Source organism: Bos grunniens, chromosome 26 (genome assembly GCF_055505025.1).
Source record: "Bos grunniens cultivar Pamir isolate PY7600 chromosome 26, Bosgru_T2T1.0, whole genome shotgun sequence".
Classification (NCBI taxonomy): Eukaryota; Metazoa; Chordata; class Mammalia; order Artiodactyla; family Bovidae; genus Bos; species Bos grunniens.
This window is the reverse complement of record NC_141190.1, coordinates 21,984,302-22,002,075: the sequence shown is the minus strand read 5'-3', so window position 1 is coordinate 22,002,075 and position 17,774 is coordinate 21,984,302. Positions and strand designations below refer to the sequence as shown.

Below are 17,774 nucleotides of genomic sequence, written 5' to 3'. Positions count from 1 at the left end.
CCTAATCTTTATCCACCACACTCATCTTTTTTTAAAAACAAAAAATTTTTAATTTTTTTCTTTGGGTTTGTACAAGAAATTTACAATGTGAAAAATATACAAGTGAAAAACGAGGCCAAAAACCTGGGTGTGGGGAGGGGCCACTTGGTCACAAACACAAATAAACATTTCTGAGTTCTTCCTTTGGTCTGACTACAGCCCCCTCTCCCCAGGAGAGGGGGTGCAGAGCTGGGACCTGGAGATCAGACCCCAGTCCCAGCCCTGTCCCCCAAAATGGGCAGGGTTGGGGGGCAGGCACATCTGGAGCAGCTGGCGCTATCTGGCTCGCTCTGGCTTTGGGATGGTGGGGAGAACGTGGAGATGAGGGAGCCCCTTCCTTTTCCGAGACCCCTGGCTGAGTGGGCTGGGAGCGCTGGGGGTGTGTGGGGTTGGCAAAGTAGCAATGGCAGTATTTGGGGAGTGAATGAAATAGGTCGAGTGAGTAGGAGCCTTTGGGTGACAGTGAACACAGGAACCTTCAGGGAATCTGATCCAAGTCATCGGGCAGCCTTGAGTCCTTGGCAGAGGCCCAGAGACCTGTATCCCAGGGACTAAGGCCCTTGGGCCCTCAGACTTTGAGGCCCTCAGTGGATCTGAGGCTACTGCCTGCTTTCAGGAGACCTCCGTGCAGAAGGGGGTGCTAAGGCCCTAGATTTCGGTGGCAGTGATCTCCTCCAGGCAGATGCAGGGTGCTGGCTCCGCCAGGCCCAGGTCCGCGAGTTCCCGGGCCTCCAGCTCCAGACTGAGCTGCTGCAGCTCCTGCTCCAGCTGCCGGTTACGTCGGTACATCTGGATGTAGTTGTGCTGCAGCTGCTTCTGGTAGCGGATCACCTGCTCCTTCTCTGCCTGCCAGGCCAGCCGCTCCCCCTCGAAGCTGTCCCGCTGCTCCTCACCTCGCCGCCGCTCCCGCTGTAGCTCCGCCCGGAGCCGCTCCACCTGGGCCCGCAGGCTGCCCCCGACCCCGGCGGCGGCCCGCTGTGCCTTGGCCTCATCACTCTCTGCCAGGAGGAATGGGTCAGCAGTGGCAGGTGGCACAGGGGGTTCCCGGAGTCCGGCAGCCTCACTGTCCAACTGCCCAGCTTTCTCCCGCAGCCGCTCAGCCTCTTGACGGTGCCGCTGCAGCTCCTGGGAACAGGCCTCCAGCTCCAGCTCCCGTGTCCGGGCCGCCTCCTGGAGGCCCCGTGCCCGGCCCTCACTGACCCGAAGCGCTGCCCGGGCCTCCCGCAGTGCCACGCGCAGGGCCACCAGCTCGCTGCCCTTCTGTACCAGCTCTGACTGAGATTCCTTCAGTTGCTGCTTCAGCAGGGAGATCTCACCTGACTTCTGGCACACCTAGGGGTAGGAGACAGTTGGAAAAGACGGTGAGAAGGTTCTCCCAGGTGGCCAGGCCCTGACATCAAGCTGGGCATTTGGGGAGAGGCAGTATGATCACTGTACCTATTTTACAGATGAAGACACTGAGGCAGCTATTCATTGGCTAAGGTGGAATATAGACCCAGATCTTCTGGTTTCAAAGCTGGGGTCTTTAAACCATCATGAAGCAGCAGCTTCATGCAGGTTTGGCAGGAGTGGAAGCAGCAAAGGGCAGTGCCTGCATTTCCAGTTGGGAGGCACTACAGTATCTTGATGAAAAGCATAGACACTGGAGCCAGACTGCCTGGGTTCAGATCTCAGCTCCGCCACTGTGTGTGGAGTGTGATCTCAGGCTCCATCCCTTCTGGGTCTCATTTTCCTCACCGATGAAATGAGGGTGTGAACAGCACCCAACTCACAGGGTTATTACAAGGATTAGATGATACTCTATGTTACTTGCTTGAGTAGCAGTACCTGTCAAGGAGTAAGCACTACATTCTCATTCTTACTATTGGTGGGAAGGCAGTGGATGGGAATGTCACTAGCTACCTGAGCACTTAGAGCAGAGCCATGAGGAGACCAAATGTGAAGGCCCCCAAGGAGACCCATACCCAGAAAGGGAGGTCAGAGGGGGGAGCCTCATCTCACAAAGGTGAGGAAGGAGAGGCCCTCTGGGGATGGCAGGTGAGGGGATGTGGCTGGGCCCCTCCTTTCAAGGCTTACCCTTCACTGAAGGCCCTGCTCCCTGCCCCTCCTGGTACAGCTCACCTCCCACTTGGTCTCCTCTAGCCGTGGCCCGAGCTCCCGTTGTTCCCGCTCGAAGGCCGCGCAGCGCCGCTCCAGCTGCTCACGTTCCTGCAGCAGCTGCGCAAAGTCGTCCTGTAGCTGCCGCTTCTCCTGCTGCAGCTGGAACACCTGAAGCTGCAGCAGCTGTTGGGCCCGCTGGGCCCGGGCCACGCCATCCTCTCGCAGAGCCTCTCGCTCACGGGGCCAGTGCCGCTGCCGCTCCTCGTACACCTGTGGGCGAGAGGGCAGGCCTGGGTCCTGGAGGCTTCCCCACACCTCGAACCCTGGCCACCCCCAGCGCCCCAGTCACCAACTGCCCTGGTGGCCCACTGTCCTGGGCTCAGGGAAGATGGATTCAACAGTGACAATAATTAGGATACCAACAGTAACAACTACTTTTATGAAAAGAAAGACAACAACAATAGCAAGCATGTGTGTGGCACTTCCCAGGTGCCAGGCATTGATCTAAGCACTTTACACCCTTCACCCTGCTTAATCCTCAATGATAACCCTCAGGCCAGGAATATCCCCATTTATGGTGAGTAAACTGAGGCTCAGTACAACTGAGTAACGTGCTCAATCAAGGCTGAAAGACAGTATATGGTGGTGCCGTGTCAACCACTCTACAGTTTAAGCCAGACAGCTGGGTGGGGATGGGGGTCACCAGCCCAACACCTGCCTCTTAGCAGACAGAAATGCGTCTTGTATGCCCAGCACCTGTGGATGTCCTGCCATGCCACCCCCATCACTGCCACTGACCACACCTGGCACATGGTCACCTCACTCTCGTCCAGACTGTCCCGCAGCTGCTGCAGCTCTGCCTCCCGGTCTCGGAGCTTTCCTTCCAGGACACAGTGCAGCAGGGCCTCGTCCGAAGGGGGTGGAGGGGGTGGGGGCGGTGGTGGGGAGCGTTCCCCACAAGAGCTGCTGTCAGGGGAGGCCCGGGGACCGCTGCCCAAGAGCCCCCCAGCCATGCGACCACCCAGGGAGCCTGTGCTCTTGCTGGAAGAAGATCGGCCGCTGTCTGAGTGGGAGGGCCCGGTGGGGGCTCCTCGGGCTGGCCCCGGCAGGGCACCCCGCCCAGGGCCGTGGGAGGGCAGGTGCCCGCCTGGGGAGTTGGTAGCCGGCTCGGCACCCCCGGTGCTGTAAGTGGGCAAGCTGGACAATGAATTTCGGCCGGAGTCAGACAGAGTCCCCGATGGGCAGCCGCTGGCCCAGCCACTCAGTATCAGGGGTTTGTCAGCAGCCGAGGAGGAGGAGGAAGAGGAGGAGGAGGCCGGGCCCCCAAACAGCTGCGTTAGGCTGCCTTGGCTCCCCGACGGTCCGGTGGCCCGAGGACCCAGGAAGCTAGGTAGGGATGGTACCCCTCGAGGTTTGGGCAGCACTGGCTTGAAGGCTGTTGGGCGGATCACAATTTTCTCCATGTTCTGAAATGAGGTGCCATTTGACAATAGGGATGAGCCGCCCAATCTCTCAAAGCCCTTATCACACTCCCTGCCCTCCCATCTGGGGCCCCCAATCCCCATATAGTAATAACAATTGCTACCACTGGCTGAGGGCCTCCTGTGTCAGCTTTACTTACGTCAGGCAACTTAAAATGTACTTCTCAGGTCATTACAAAATCCATGCAAGCAAAATATTATCAGTATTGCATACATAGATGAGGAAATGGAGGCTGAGGGAGTTACAGGCCTTGCTCCAATGCAAACACACAGCAGCTATATAAAACAGTATTTCTAAGAAGCTAACATTTATTGAGTACCTATTATGTGCCAGGTACTAGGCTAAACACTTTACACATATTATTAGATTTAATTCTCACAACAATCCTATGAGAGTTGACCTGTTACCTCCATTTTACAAACACAGAAGCTGAGGCTCAGAAAGGTTAAATGACTTCCCTGAGTGAGGTAGAGCTGGGGTGAGAACCCAAGTCTGGTGAATCTGGAGCCCATACTCCTTCCTATAAATAGATCTCCAAATTTCAGCTTCTCCAGGGGACCTCTGGTTCCACCCAGACCCTCAAAGGAAGGGCTGGTCCTCACCTTCTCTAGCTTTCCAGAGACAGGGATGAGCTTTGGTGGGGGACCACGGAGGTGGGCATTGCGTGCCCGCTGCTCTCGGGCATCTTCAAGGTCACTGCTTGGGCTGGGGGGTGACTCTGTCCGGAAGTCCTCGTTGATGTAGGTAAAGTTGGTACCAGGGACAGCCTTCCTGGGGGGCACAGCTGGGCACAGTGGCTCCTGTGCCTCGTAGCCACCCCGCAGCAGCCCATCCTGCTGGCGGAAGAAGGTGGGTCCAGGGGGACCATGGTGGCGAGGAGGAGCCGGCCCCCCAGGGCAGGGCCGGCCTGAGATGAGGCTGCTCACGCTGCCCATGGCTGGAGCTTGTTGGGCAGTAGCGGCCTCAGGAGCGGGTTCCAGGGGCACTGGCAGTGTCTGCACAATGGCCATGGCAGCAGAGGCTCAGGCCTGGCCAAGGGCCTCCAGGGAAACCTGTGAGCAGGGAAGTGGCATCAGAGTCTCTCCATCTTGAGCTCCCTCCCTGTATGAAGTCCTGAGTCCCTCCTGGTCCTTAGTCTCAGGTCAAACAGTCCACCCAACATCAGTGAAAAACACTGATATCCTCCCCCTAACACACCCCCTCTTGCATCTTGGCAAGAACTTCCATCCTCCCCGGGCTCCAGACCACTGCCCAATTCTGGTCTGAATAGGGCTGAGAACAGAATCTATCAAGTAGGGATGATGAGGGGATGGGGGTCCCACAGAGGCCAGGAATCAGGGAGGGAGCCCTCTGTACCAGCTCCTGGCACTGGTCCCTGTTTCCCTGGGACAGGTGGACTCATTAGATGCAGTCTGGGCAAACTCAGGGGTGCAGCAGCAACTCAAATGGTAATTAGGGAACAAAGAGCTAAGGCCAGGCAGTGCCCAGCCTCACCCAGCTGGGCCTCAGTTTCTCCCAGACAGAGAGGCGGCAAGGGTGGAGCTGGTCAAACAAGAACCAGAGCTCTTAGGAAGCCCACAGGTGCCCTCTGGGGTCTCCTGCCTCCCAGAGGTGGATGCAGGCTCATGCCTATTTCCATGACAATTCCTAGCTTCACAGCACCCAATCAGTCAGGCCTAAAGAAGCCTCTACAGGCCCACTGCCAACCTCTATGAAACCTTTTAGCTTTTGACATTCCCCAGAGTAACTCCAAAGGGATGAGAATAGAGGCTCTACCATCACCTCTGGCAGCTGCTCCAGGGAAGAGGGCTCCACCTCCCCAGGCCCTGCTCCTTCCTGGAAGGGGATAGCAAGCCTCCACCCGGAACTCCCTCCCTAGTCCTGAGGATGAAGACCAGGGCTCAGGCATCTGCTGAAGTCATCATGCAGAGCGGGGGCCAAGAAGTGGACAGAGAACTGCGTAGGAGTAGGAGTGTATGCATTTTACTTATTTGTGCGTGTGAAACTGTGCACAAGAACATGAGCACTGTGTGTGAAAACATGAGTGTATGTGAGTACACGTATGCTTGGATAGATATATCAATACATTCAGATATATACATGCATGTATACATGAAATCATATGGGCATACCTTACAAAAATCTGTGCAGCTCTCTCAGAAAGTATGTGAAAATTATAAATGCATACATCAGTGAATCTTTGATGTATGAGTGTGACTATGTCAGAGAATGGTTTGATGTCCATTCATATATACATGAGTTTCTGTATCCGACACAAGTGTGTGAATGGGAAATAGTGCACAAGTGTGTAAAGAGTGTTGTGTGTGTATGTGAGAGGGTGAGAGTCTGGGTGGCACGCAGGGCCAAATGGGTGAGTGGGAGCCCGGTTTTTGTCACTCACTGGAGTGTGTGGAGAGGAGAGACACATTATCTTTGCTTGATCTGCTCTCCTTCATTCTTGCTTGTGTTCCATTAAGTCCACCCTCCCCCACTTCCCCGCTCAAGTCAAAAGATCTGGAGGTGTCCAGACTGAGGGAGGAGGAGCTGGGAGCCAGGGGTGGGGGTGACTGGTGCCCTCGGAGCAGGGGTGGGGATTGAGTCCACCCCACAAGTGCCAGTCCTGAGCAAAGCCGATAGAACACCCCCTCCTCTGCCCTCTCCCAGACCATCCAGGGCATGCAGGAAACCGCCGGGAAGGGGCTTCCCCTAAGGCGCCAAGAAGGCTGGCATCTCGGTGTGTTTCCCCACTTCAGTGAGCACAGAGAAAGTGGAAACTGAGGGGAGGAGACAGAGAGATTCAGACAGGGGCCCAAAGGACGGAAGACAAAGACGAAGAGCGGCTCCAGGGCCAGGCGGACCCAGTGAGCCGGGGTCCCCGCGAAGCCAGGGGCCGCTAAACCAAGAGACGCTGAGCTGGGCCCTGAGCGCCAGACACCCACGGAGCCAAAGCCAGGCGCCTGGAAAGCCAGGCCCAGCCAGCCTGGCTCCCGCTCTTGGAGCCCGAGAGAAAAGGAGGGGCAAGTGGAGGCTCCATTTTGAGAAATGCGTTTGTGGCTGTGGGAAGGGAACCCCTCGCACTCCCCAACATCCTTGAGAAACCGCTCCAGTACAGCACACACTGCCCTGCTCGGTGGGCCGGGGGCGGTTGAGGGCTGGATGCAGCCGGGGCCCGAGGGAGGTCTGGCCGAGGTCCGAGTTTCCCACAGACCTGTTTTGGGGGCAGAAGAGTTCGGGAAAGTCTCCCCCTCACCAAACTCCAGGACCATCCAGCGGGATCAAGTCTGAGATCACGAGTTTCCATTACGAGACAGGAAGCCGGAGCCCCCAATCCGCCCTCCGGAGTTCACCCCCCTCCTTCCGCCTCTTCCAGAAAGTGGGGGCAGCTGTGGAATGCCGCCTCCCCACGGGACCTCCGCCGCGCAGAAGTTGGGGGCGCCCCCAGGTCGCCTCCCAGCCCCGGCCCCCCCTCACCTCCACCGCGCCGCTCCATGCTCAGCCCCGGGCCGCCCCCAGCGCTCCACAGGCGCGCCGCCCGGCTCCAGCCTGCCGCGCGCGGCCACTCGGAGCGGCCCGGTACGACCCGGCCCCGCCTCCGCGGCGCCCCCGGCCCGGCCTGGCCCCCGCCCGGCCCAAGTGGGCGGTGCAGCGCGGGGGAGGGTCCGAGGGGTGACCCCGCCCCCGGGGCGCGGACACGCGCAGGCACCCGGCGTCACGCGTGTCCGGCGGGGCGCACGCTGGAGCGACGTAGCGGGGCTCAGATTCCCTCCCTCCGAGGCGCGATGGCTGTGTGTCTGGGGCTCGGTCGGCTCAAGACTAGGCGGCGGCGGGTCACCCTCTACCCTTACTTGGGCCCCGGGGCCAGCAGCAGCTGGTCATTGTTCGAGCACAAAGGGACAGGCGCCGCGGCAGCCGCCCTTCCCCCTCCGCTCCTCTAGTCGATGCCTCACCCCTAGGCACACTCTCCGGCTTCAGAGTACAGAGAGGGAGGTTGGGGGTAACCTAACCCCCAACTCTGGGCCCTGCGTCCCGGAACAAGTCAGGGGCCGACGCTTGGTGGGTGCTTGCCCCACCCCCAGCGGCTTGCAGAAGGCACACTAGGATTTGCGGAGGCGGCGCCACCTGGCGGCCCGTTCGGAGAACACACCCAGCTACCCCCAACCTTGTCTCCCCAGTGCAGTACTCCCTCTCCGGAGAGCCCAGGCCTTCCTCGAGCGCGGTTTTTTGCTCTCCAACCTTCCTTCAGGCTCCTTTGCTCCAAACCTTCCTTTGCTAAGAGGTCAATGCTCAGAGAGAGACGTCCCCTGGCCCCCAAAAGTCACCCCAGTGGGTGAGCTGGTCCAAACCTACAGGCCAAGCTTACGCCAGCCTCACAGCAGACAACGTTCCAGTCTTCTCAGGGTCAGGGATACTCTCACCCTCTGGCAAACAACACAATCTAAACACCCACACGACCTTTCCCACACTCAGTCTCAGACACAATCACTCAGTCTGTCTGGTCCATCAGAAGGTTCCATGTCCCTTCTTGCCATAATCAGGCCAACTCACAGAGATACACTCGGTATCACGGCTAGTTGTGCACAAGCTTTCACAGCTTAAGTTCCTTTGTACCCAGTCACAATCTTGACTATACTTGTCTCCCAAGCATTTTTCACACTATGACAGTCTTTTTCACAGTCACAAAGACAACTTCTTAAACATACACGTCGTATTTCACAAACATTTTATCACACAGACTCCCATAGGGGTCTCTGTGACCTAACCAGGTCAGCTGACGCCCGCATCCCTGGGCAAGCACAGCCTCCTGCCCCCTAACCCCGCCCCCCAGAACTAAGGCCTGCCAGAGCTCCTCTGCCCCAGGAAGGAGCATTCCCCCCGCCCCCCCACCCTTCCAGGCCAAAGCCTGGCCCGCTCTCAGTTCTATTTTTAGCTCCATGGAAAGAGTTGTTTTCTTTCTTTTTCCCTGGAAAGGGAAACATAGCCCAGCCACCCTCAGGCTCACCCTAGACCCTCTTGCCTCACAAATACACACTGAGCCCCACCCCCATAGAGACCCCCTCTTCTGGCCTTGCCCTGATCCCAGCCTCCTGGGGCACCAGGAGCCTCCTCCCCTTTCTGGCAGCCTGCCCAGAAGCTCAGGCAGCAGCTGGGCTCAGCGTGTGTGTAGGGGGGGGGGGCGGTGAGGGGTAGGGGGGGAGAAGGAGGCCGAGGGCCGCTGCCCACTCTCATTCGCTGAGGGGAGGGGGCCGTGCTCCCTTCTATCAGAGGGAGATAGGCCCACTCTGGTATAGAGAGGATGTGTATGGTCATGCATTCTCTGGGGAAGGGGGACTCCTACTCTTGCATGAGTGGGCTTTCTGCTCCTACTTTGAGGGGAGGAGCTCCCAGTTCCGCAAGGAGGAGTGTAGTAAGAAAGGGGACCCACAGGCGCTCGCGCAGCTGCTCCCCGGGGCTGGAGGTCCCGGAGGAGGCTGCTGTACACTGCCAGAATTGCGCTCCCCTCGGGTATCTTCAGGAATGGGGGCAACATGTTCCGGGGAAGGAAGGTGAGGAGCCCAGGTAACCAGCCCAACAGTCTCTTGTCCTCCTGCGCTACGCCAACTCCAGGGGGCGCTGTGCTCCCATTCCTGGGGAAGGGCTTATCCCCTCCAGGTGGAGAATGGAATACAGCCCGGCAAGGTATCTTTCAAACTCGCTTAGTACTGGGGAGGGAGGTTCCCGCCGCGAGGCTCCCCCCGTACAGCCCACGGGTCTGCGAAGCGATCACGTGCTCAACGCCTGTTTACGTCTTAGTCTTCACCTGCGGGCAGCAGGGAAGCCGGAACCTCCGGAGGCGTCCCATCTGGCCCGCCCCCGTCCGCGGTCACTGGGAGGCCCTTTTCTCCCACCCTCGTCAAGTACGCGACGGCAGCACACACTGCCCGCTGGGGGTCCGCGCGGGCCAGCCGCGCTCATCCGCCGACAGCAAGCGAAACTCACTAGGCGCGTCCGCCCCGCAGTGCACGTGTTTTCGGGTGTCTCCAGTACGCGCGTGGGTCTATGTACACGCGTGTGTGCGCCCGTCGGTGTGAGTTTTCGTGTAGGTTCCCTGTTCAGACTCTTCGCCCGCGGCCCCTGGACTGCGGGGCCTGTCTCTTCACCCCAATCCCCCGCTTCCCGGGATCGGGAAAGTTCACTCCGGGGCGGGGGTGTGCAGGAGGCGAGAGTTCCTACACCGCCGCGGCGCCCCCACTCACTCACCCAGCGCTACCTGAACCGCCGTTCCAGCTCCCGCCGGGCTCCTGACCCAGGGCCGGCACGTCCTGGCCGCAGATCCGCCGGCTCCCCAGCGCGCTCGCCCGGGCTTGGTGGAGGGGGCGGGGCGGCTGAGGCCGCGCCCCCGACCAAGGCAGGGGAGTGGTCTGCCCAGCACCCCCTCAGCAGCAGATCTGGTACCCTGCCAAGTAGTGTCGCGATGGTGGCCCAAGACTGCCCCTCGGACTTCTGACTTCGCAGCTTCTGGAACCGGCTTTTGATCTAGGAAGGGGCCAGTGGCGCCACAGCTAAGCTAAGCTACCTGGCTGCCCTAACCAAGTTGGCTATAGGGCTTTCCTGCCACCATCCTCTGGTCTGTAGGGAGCCCAGCCTGGTCCACTCTCAGCCCACTCCCCAGACACAGGGAAAACCCCTGGGAAGCAGACTAAGAAGGCTCGGATTTCACCAAAACAGACCCAGCCCTTCCTCACACACACCTCTGAGGTTGGGGCTGCTCAAGCAGAACCAACACTTCCCCCTCCCCTGGAGTAGGTGTCTGCCCGGTGAGCAGGCTTGTCAGTTCTGGCCCCCCCCCCCCCAGAGTGTGGTCAGGCTTCTCTTAGACTTATAAAGTTCCACCCACAGGCACAAACAGGAAGTTGACCTGTATTGCACCAAAGGGTCCCTCCCTCCATGGCACCCAAGGTGGCCTGTGGGAGGGCAGATGGTGATGTCTACAGGTATCTGGGTCATATCTGCAGCCTGAGTACTTGGGCAGCAGGAGCCCTTTGAGTTGAGTCTCTTCTGAGACCCATCCCCAGTGAAGGGATGGAGGACCAAAGCTGCCCCCTTACAGCCAAGTGGGTTAGTGAATCTGAGGACAAGGCTGCAGATCCAGTTGGACTCTACTGGGCCAGGCTGTGCCTCAGCTCTCAGGAAGATTCCAGTTGGGCACAGGCTGAGTACTGGTTCTAGCCCAGGCAATTCGCCTCAATCCACTTTGGCGGGGTACAGAAACAGTGACTCCTAGGGACCATACATAGGACCCAGGGATTAACTGCTACTTTTTGGGCTCCAGGGGCTCCTGAAATACTTTGGGCTAATTTTCACGTGAGGGGTTTAAGACAGGTGTGTAATGGAATGTGTGTGTGTGTAGGGGTGGGGCTGGGGGATCATTAGCTTCCCCTCCCCCCTACCATTCTGGTTTGCTGTGTGGGCTGTCTGCTAGGAGGGTGGGGCAAGACAGGCAAGTGTGTATCTATCCCCCTATCCCCAATTCATAGACCTCAGAAAAGTCTCCTATTGGAAATCCCTGAAAGATTTCCTGAGCACAGAAGACCAGAATGTGGAACCCACATCCTTATAGGTAGGATTGACCTGGTAGTGTGCATCTGGAAGGCATGGCTGACGTTCAACGTTATAGACCCTGGATGAGGCCTAGACCAGCCAGCGGCTGGTAATGATTACTGCAGGATTAGGAGGGCTGGCTCCAGCCAGTCTGGGAGAGACCCCCAAGAAGGGAGGCCCTGGAGGAGGTCCCCCTTCCCTCCCCCCAGAGAACAGCTTTGTTCCAGGGTCTGTTTCAGGAAACAATTGTAGTCACAGTTCTCACACACAACAGACCAGAGACCCCAAACCATTCCGCAGGGTTCCAGACCTCCCTCTTAGGTTGACAGGGAATGCTTGATAAAGCAGCCTTGCTTCCAGGAAGCAGGACACCCCCCTCCCCCACCGCCCCACCTCAAATACCCTCCTTAACAAAAGGCTTCTCCCCAGCCCCCTTAGAACATCTTTCATTCTCACTACTCTTGCAGGCAAATCTAAAGGGAAACAGACTTTAGAATATCAGAGGAAGTGACATGGGAAAGTGTTATCATTTACCAATATTTCTGACATGGTCTCTTTCTGCATAAGTTATTTTTATTTTATGATCTCCTTCAGAGTTTCTTAAAAACAAGGAGTCCTGCAACCTCCAGAATCAGAAATGCCTGTGTGTCAGGAATGGGGGAAGAGTAGGGCCTAGGTTCTGCATTTTTAAACAAGAGACCGAGTTCTAACACACACTAACATAAGAGAAACCCGGAGAGGGTACAAGGAGAGGGAAATGGAAGTGGGTGGGGAGCAGATAAGAATACGCTGAGCCTGAATCCACAATGAGCGAGGCCCTGAGTGACTCATGTCACAGAGGGACAGCTGGTCAGGAAAGGTCTTAGGCATGGGGCCCAGTGACCCACACCTCTGCCAGGGATCACATGGAGATCCTCAGGGAAGACAGGGATAAAGAAGCACCATCCTGTCTTCCCTAGGACATGAAGAGGTATAAGGTTGTGCATGCACGCAAATCCTGCTTTCTTGGGAGCACACAGCTCAGATGGAGTTGGGGAGGGGGCTTATCCACTCCCAATTCAAAAAGTGAGAGGTAAATTCAGTTCAAGGAAAATCCAGTTAAAGACTAGGGAGACACCTGGTGGTCAAATAAGAAAAAGCAGAGTAACAAAGGCAATGGAAAAAAATATATATATTTTTTTCTTTTTTTCAGTAAAACTGGAAAAGCCTCTACAAAAAGTCATGATTGCATCCACTCCAGCAGTCCGAAGCAGCATACCATGGAATGAGTGTCCAGGTGGCAGGCACTCTGGGCTCACAGTGCCCTTCCATGGCTCTCTTCCAGGCTTCCACCTTTGTAGCTAGCCCTGGTGTTATATACAAGGGTGAAGCACCTAGATCAGATGGTAGTAAGCACCACTTCAGGGGAGGCTTCAGAGTGGCAGGTAGAGGAGTTTGGTGTCCACCATGTCACCCCTTGGCTCTGAAAGCCTGGGCTGGAGTTTTGGCAAGAAGTTCCCCTATTCCCCTACAGGTTCAGGGAGCCTGACCCCCCTGCTTTGACCTCACCTTGCTCGTTCTCACCTCAGGGCCTCTGTATTTACTTTTCCCTCTGCCTGGATTCCTCTTTCTCCACATGTTCACATGGCTCAATCCTAGTTCTTTAAAGGTCCCAGCTCAAATGTCCTCTGCTCAGAGATACCTTTTCAAATCTTACTCTAAACTAGCCTGTAAGCACTATCACATTACTGTATTTTTCTCCTTTAGAGCATATATTCACTATTGAGAACTATGTTTTTTGTGTGTTTGCACACTGCTTGTCTCTTCTACCAGGTTACAGGTTCCATGGAAGCAGGGACCTCATCTGTCTTGTCAGTGCTGTATTCCCAGAATCTAGAACCAAGCCCAGCACATAGTAGGTTCTCAAATATTTGCTAAATTGAATTCTCTCGCAATGAAACCATTCCCTATGCTAGGCCCCTCAGACTGAGACAGGGGCCCATAGCTCCCAACTACAGGACAGAGGCAGCCCTAGCAGAGGACTGACAGCCTCTACCCCAGACTGTCCTGCTAGGCTTGTTTCAGTGTCCAGCTCTGCAGTGTCTTCACCTTGAAGGCTTGGAGAGGTCTGGCTGGTTGGGGTTGCGGGCCTGGTTGGAACAAGTCTCAGAGATCTGGGGCATAGCCCCCTTTTTGCCAGAAGAGGGCTTTTTGGCCACTAGTCCATTGTCATCCTTGATCTTCTTGAGCCGGGCCTTGCTCTTTGGTGGTATGGAGAAGGTGAGAGAACTCTTGTTGAATTCAAGTGGGAAGACACCTACATCTCCATCAAAGCGGTTCTTGGACACCTGCAGATACCGTTTCCCTGGCCCAGTTACCAGTTTCCTGTCCTGCAGGATCAGAACGTTGTCTGCTTCCTGGCTTGCCTGGGAGATAAGGGGCAGAAGGAAGAAGGAGCAAGAAGATATATCAGAGGAGTGTAAAGGAAGGCTGAGCGTGCAGGAATAGCAAGAATGTGGAAAGGAAAAGTACTTCCCCTGTCACCAAAGCTCTCCGAACTACTGACCAAAATGCTGGGGTCACTTGAGTATTTTAGTTCCCTGACAATCCTGTTGCTGTCCCAGATTGTGTACATGCTGTTCCCTCTGCTGCTAACACATCTGGCTCCTTGGATCGCCACCTCACTCAACCTGAGCTCCTTACATTTAGGTCCCAGTCTAAATGTCTCACTTCCCTGGAGAGAACATTCTTGATCCCCATAAATAAGAAAGGCACCAGCATCTTTCTACTTCTGTCATTCTTTCCCCCAGTTCCATGTCCGTTTCATCATGGCACATAGTTTACGTTCCTTGCCCTGCCTTCCTTGTGCCCAGCCCAGGCCTGGCACGTAGTAGGCATTCACTCAGTGTGCCATGGAAGCTCCAGGATGCTAGGCTGATCCTGCTGCCCAGAGGGCCCTCCCACTTACTTGCTTATTTCATACCTATTGTTAGCCAAAACCCAACCCAACCTTTGTTGACACCTCTTCTAAGAAGTCTCCCCAGATGTCCCAGGCTGACTCAGATGGCTTTTCTCCCCAAATACCTGTGCTGCCTATCATAGTTCTTAGTATTATCATGAAAGTGCAACTCACTCAGTCATGTCCGACTCTTTGCCACCCCATGGACTATACAGTCCATGGAATTCTCCAGGCCAGAATACTGGAGTAGGTAGCCTTTCCCTTCTCTAGGGCATCTGCCCAACCTAGGGATTGAGCCCAGGTCTCCCACGTTGCAGGCGGATTCTTTACCAGCAGAGCCACAAGGGAAGCCCCAAGTATTATCATATTGAGTTGTAATCACTGTCTCCTTTTTTTTGTGCTGTGCTACATGGCATGTGGGATCTTAGTTCCCTGACCAGGTCTCCAACCCTCGCTCCTTGCATTGGAAGCACAGTCTTCACCACTGCACTGTCAGAATACATAGCACATATATTCTTCATGTCATGACTCCAGAGGCAGCTGCCTCCTGCCTGTTTCAGATGGGTAGTCAAAATGATTTAAGGCTGAATGAGGGCTGTCCCTGGTCATACCTGCCCCCTCTACTCTCCATGGCTTGAGATCCTCTAAAGTCCACTTACTTTGGCTGAGCCAAAAATGGATGCTGTCTGTAGTTCTTTATCATCATCCTCTTTTCGGGGGTGAATGACCAGTGTTACATGGCAGCTACTGTCTGTTGCAAACTTCCGAAAGGCCCCGACAATGTAGTCTTGAGCTGCAATCCTGCCCAACAGAGCAAAGAGGTTATCAGACACACAAGGACAAGAATGAACACATACTCCTGATACGTTCACATCTTACCACAACATCACTCTACTTCCCTTTACCCAAGGACTCACACTTAAATCCCTGTCCACACTTACCACTGTCATACCGCACACCTCTATAAAGACAGAAATACATATAGAGAGGTATGTGCCTGCACATATGTCAGAAAACAAGCGTACAGTGTTTACCCAGAGGCCAGCTGCCTGAGAAGATGTGTGTTTAAGCGGGTTACAGCTAGACAAGAGGAGGATATCACCTGTCTGTGGACAGCTGCTCATGACCCATCATGAACTGCAGATTGTCGATGACCACATGACAAATGTCGTAAACATAGACTGCATGTTGCATTGTGTCTATTACAGTCCTGGGAAGAGGAAGAGACAATGAATTCAAGAGTCAGTTACAAGTAATCTCTAGACCACGGCAGTCTGAAGACTCTGTTGGGAGTCTGTTCTCCTGCCCTCCTGTTCTTTGAAAGCCCCAGGCCTGGAAACCTCACCTGATGCTCTGTTGCCCATGAAAAGTCATGAAATAGAGGGGCAAGTCCTCAAAGCGGTCAGCCCACTCATCGTATTTGTCCAGTTGCTCTTCCAGTCGTCCCACAGCGAACTGTGTCAGCATGACACGGGCTAGTCTCACGTTGCTGATCTCAAAGCTACCCCACAGTGTGTTCACTCCTTGGGTACACAAATCCAGGGCATACTCACTGATGAATGTTGTCTTTCCACTGCCTGTTGGCCCTGCACAGGGGTTGAACACAGACCTGGGTGAGGAAGTAAAGCCCTAACCTTGAAACCAAGATCCACAAGAAGCTTCAAAGTTGGGAGGGGAAGGCTCCTCTTAAACATTTACTATGGCCCAAACCCACATGCTTTAGTCATCTAATCCTCTGCCCCCAAACCCACCCAAGCAGTAAGTTTCCAAAGGGTTACCTGTGAACACTGTCAGCTCGCCCTTCCGATGTCCCTTCAAAAGACGATTGAGGTCTGGGAAGCGGCTCCAGCGAACACCAGCTGCCTGCTCCACGTTTGACAGTTCTCCTAGCACCTCCTCCCGAAGCTGCCGGAAAGACACGATAGACTTGTGCCAGGCGGGCAGGGCAGTACGCAGAATACGAGAAAGATTTAAGCCTTGGTTCAGAGCCTCCAGGGGAGAGGGCTGCTTGTCCCCAGGCCGCACCAAGGAGCATCGTTTGGGGTTCAGTTTTCGGGCAAACAACTTGGCAGCTTCCCAGGACCGAAGGTCATTCCCCAGCCAGAGCACAACCCGTCGGAACTGTTCGAGGTAAGGAAGCAGGGCAGGGGGTAAGCAGGCTGTTCCTCGGGGTAGGGCTAGAGTGGGCAGCCCTGTGGACTGGTTCAAGGCCAGACTGTCCAGCTCACGACTTGTCAATACCACTTCAACATCTCGTCGACTGATCAGTGGTAACCCAAACAGATTGTGGTAGGCACCAGGCCGGGGAATGGTGGTCTCCATATACTGCACCCCATCGCCCTGGGTTTCGGCCCCTAGTAGCTTCAGGCCTCGCAATCCCAAACCTCCAGGGGAGAACCAAGGGAAGACAAGCCTGCAAGCAGGCCGCAGATAGCGCACGCTGAAACGCTTAAGTGTGTCATCTGTCACTTTGGTGAGGCCAAACATCATGCGAGCTAGCTGGGCTTCCTCCGACTCAGGCAGCTCCCAGAGAGGTATGGCTCGGTCCCAGATCCTCCGGACCTCCTCACTGTCCTCAGCTTCTGGGGCCTCACTGAGTAGGACCCCTTCTCTGGCCCCACCCCCTTGCCCCTCCACGCTGGCCTGAAAGTCTTCCCAGCTCCCCTCTGCTAGGGTGGTCATGCAGAGAAAGCGGCCAGTGGTCTTGTCAATGAAGAGGCTGAAGGAAGCTGCACCAGTCTGGTGCTTGAGCTTTGAGGCCCCCACAAAGGGACTCGGTGCCCGCAGGCAGCTGTGTCCATCCTGGAAGGGGATCCCACGGGCCCGCAAATACTGGCGGATTTCAGTTGTGGTTACAGGCAGCACTGGTGCCTCCAAGGCGGGAAGAGCCTCCTTCCTGTACCGTCTGCGAGGAGGGCCGGGGGCCAAGCTTCGGGGCAGGCCTCTCCGTCCCATCCACGCCCCACGCAGGGGCAGCAGGATGCGGAGGGGGTACCCGCTTCGGAGGAGGACCCACATTCCTACTCAAAAGGAGGAAGTTACTGCTTGAAATGCCTTAGCCTGGTTCAGGTGCCTTCACTACTAGGTCATACCTTAGGGACCCTGCACGCAGCTCTCTTCTCCCTCTGAATCCTCTTCAGCCCCTCTACATTGCTACCTCACATCCACGCCAGAGGACGTTTTCACGTCCGCGTTCCTCTGGCCGGTCCCTCCACAGCTACCTCACCTTTGCCACCTTCCGCTCTGCCCCTTCCTGACGCGGTTTCTCTCGATCATCTCCACGCCACTACCGCCCCTCCACTGCCCCTCTTCGTCGTCCTCATCTCTGCAGCTGTCTGTGTCCCTTCCGTGGTCCCTCGCCTCTGGGCCCCCTCCTAAAGGACCGCTCCACCGCTCCTCTCAAGGGGACTCCAGGCGACTACAGTGTCGCTCCGCCGCTCCCGCCGAGAAGCGCCCGTCGTGCCTCCGCCGGGTGGCTTCCTCGGCTCCACGGCTAGGAGCTCCGCCGCTCCTGACCCCAGCCCCCGGGTCACCACTCTCGTCTAATCCCTGTCGCCTGCAACATGGGTCACACGCGAGCCACTAGCCGTGACTTCGGAAGCAAAACTGCCGCCTTGCAAGTGTCCCCGGAAGCGGA

At 56.3% G+C, this 17,774-nt stretch overlaps 2 protein-coding genes and 1 long non-coding RNA gene across 14 annotated transcripts; 1 reads left to right on the top strand and 2 right to left on the bottom strand.

The window, feature by feature from the left end:
• Nucleotides 1-26: 26 nt before the first annotated feature.
• Nucleotides 27-9,928, bottom strand: LZTS2 (leucine zipper tumor suppressor 2). 10 transcript variants are annotated; one of them, XM_086379563.1, is made up of 5 exons: nt 9,859-9,928; nt 4,224-4,673; nt 2,943-3,605; nt 2,161-2,409; nt 27-1,371 (listed from the first exon to the last, which is right to left on the bottom strand). In XM_086379563.1, the coding sequence occupies exons 2-5, from the start codon at nt 4,629-4,631 to the stop codon at nt 688-690; spliced, it is 2,004 nt and encodes a 667-aa protein (XP_086235689.1). In that variant the 5' UTR covers nt 4,632-4,673; nt 9,859-9,928; the 3' UTR covers nt 27-687. The 10 variants fall into 10 exon arrangements, with proteins under 10 accessions (XP_086235689.1, XP_086235693.1, XP_086235691.1 ...); XM_086379567.1 differs by having other exon boundaries at nt 2,958-3,605; XM_086379565.1 differs by having other exon boundaries at nt 9,869-9,928.
• Nucleotides 9,013-13,958, top strand: LOC147344189 (uncharacterized). Its single transcript, XR_015155895.1, has 2 exons — nt 9,013-9,164; nt 12,392-13,958. It is a non-coding gene; the product is annotated as an uncharacterized LOC147344189 (long non-coding RNA).
• Nucleotides 12,351-17,727, bottom strand: TWNK (twinkle mtDNA helicase). 3 transcript variants are annotated; one of them, XM_086379560.1, is made up of 6 exons: nt 15,916-17,727; nt 15,483-15,723; nt 15,240-15,347; nt 14,797-14,938; nt 13,288-13,604; nt 12,351-12,554 (listed from the first exon to the last, which is right to left on the bottom strand). In XM_086379560.1, exons 1-6 carry the CDS (start codon nt 17,153-17,155, stop codon nt 12,494-12,496), a joined length of 2,109 nt encoding a protein of 702 aa, XP_086235686.1. In that variant the 5' UTR covers nt 17,156-17,727; the 3' UTR covers nt 12,351-12,493. The 3 variants fall into 3 exon arrangements, 2 of the variants coding, with proteins under 2 accessions (XP_086235686.1, XP_086235685.1); XR_015155894.1 differs by having other exon boundaries at nt 12,351-13,604; nt 15,172-15,347; XM_086379559.1 differs by having other exon boundaries at nt 12,351-13,604.
• Between the last annotated feature and the right edge of the window lie 47 nt (nt 17,728-17,774).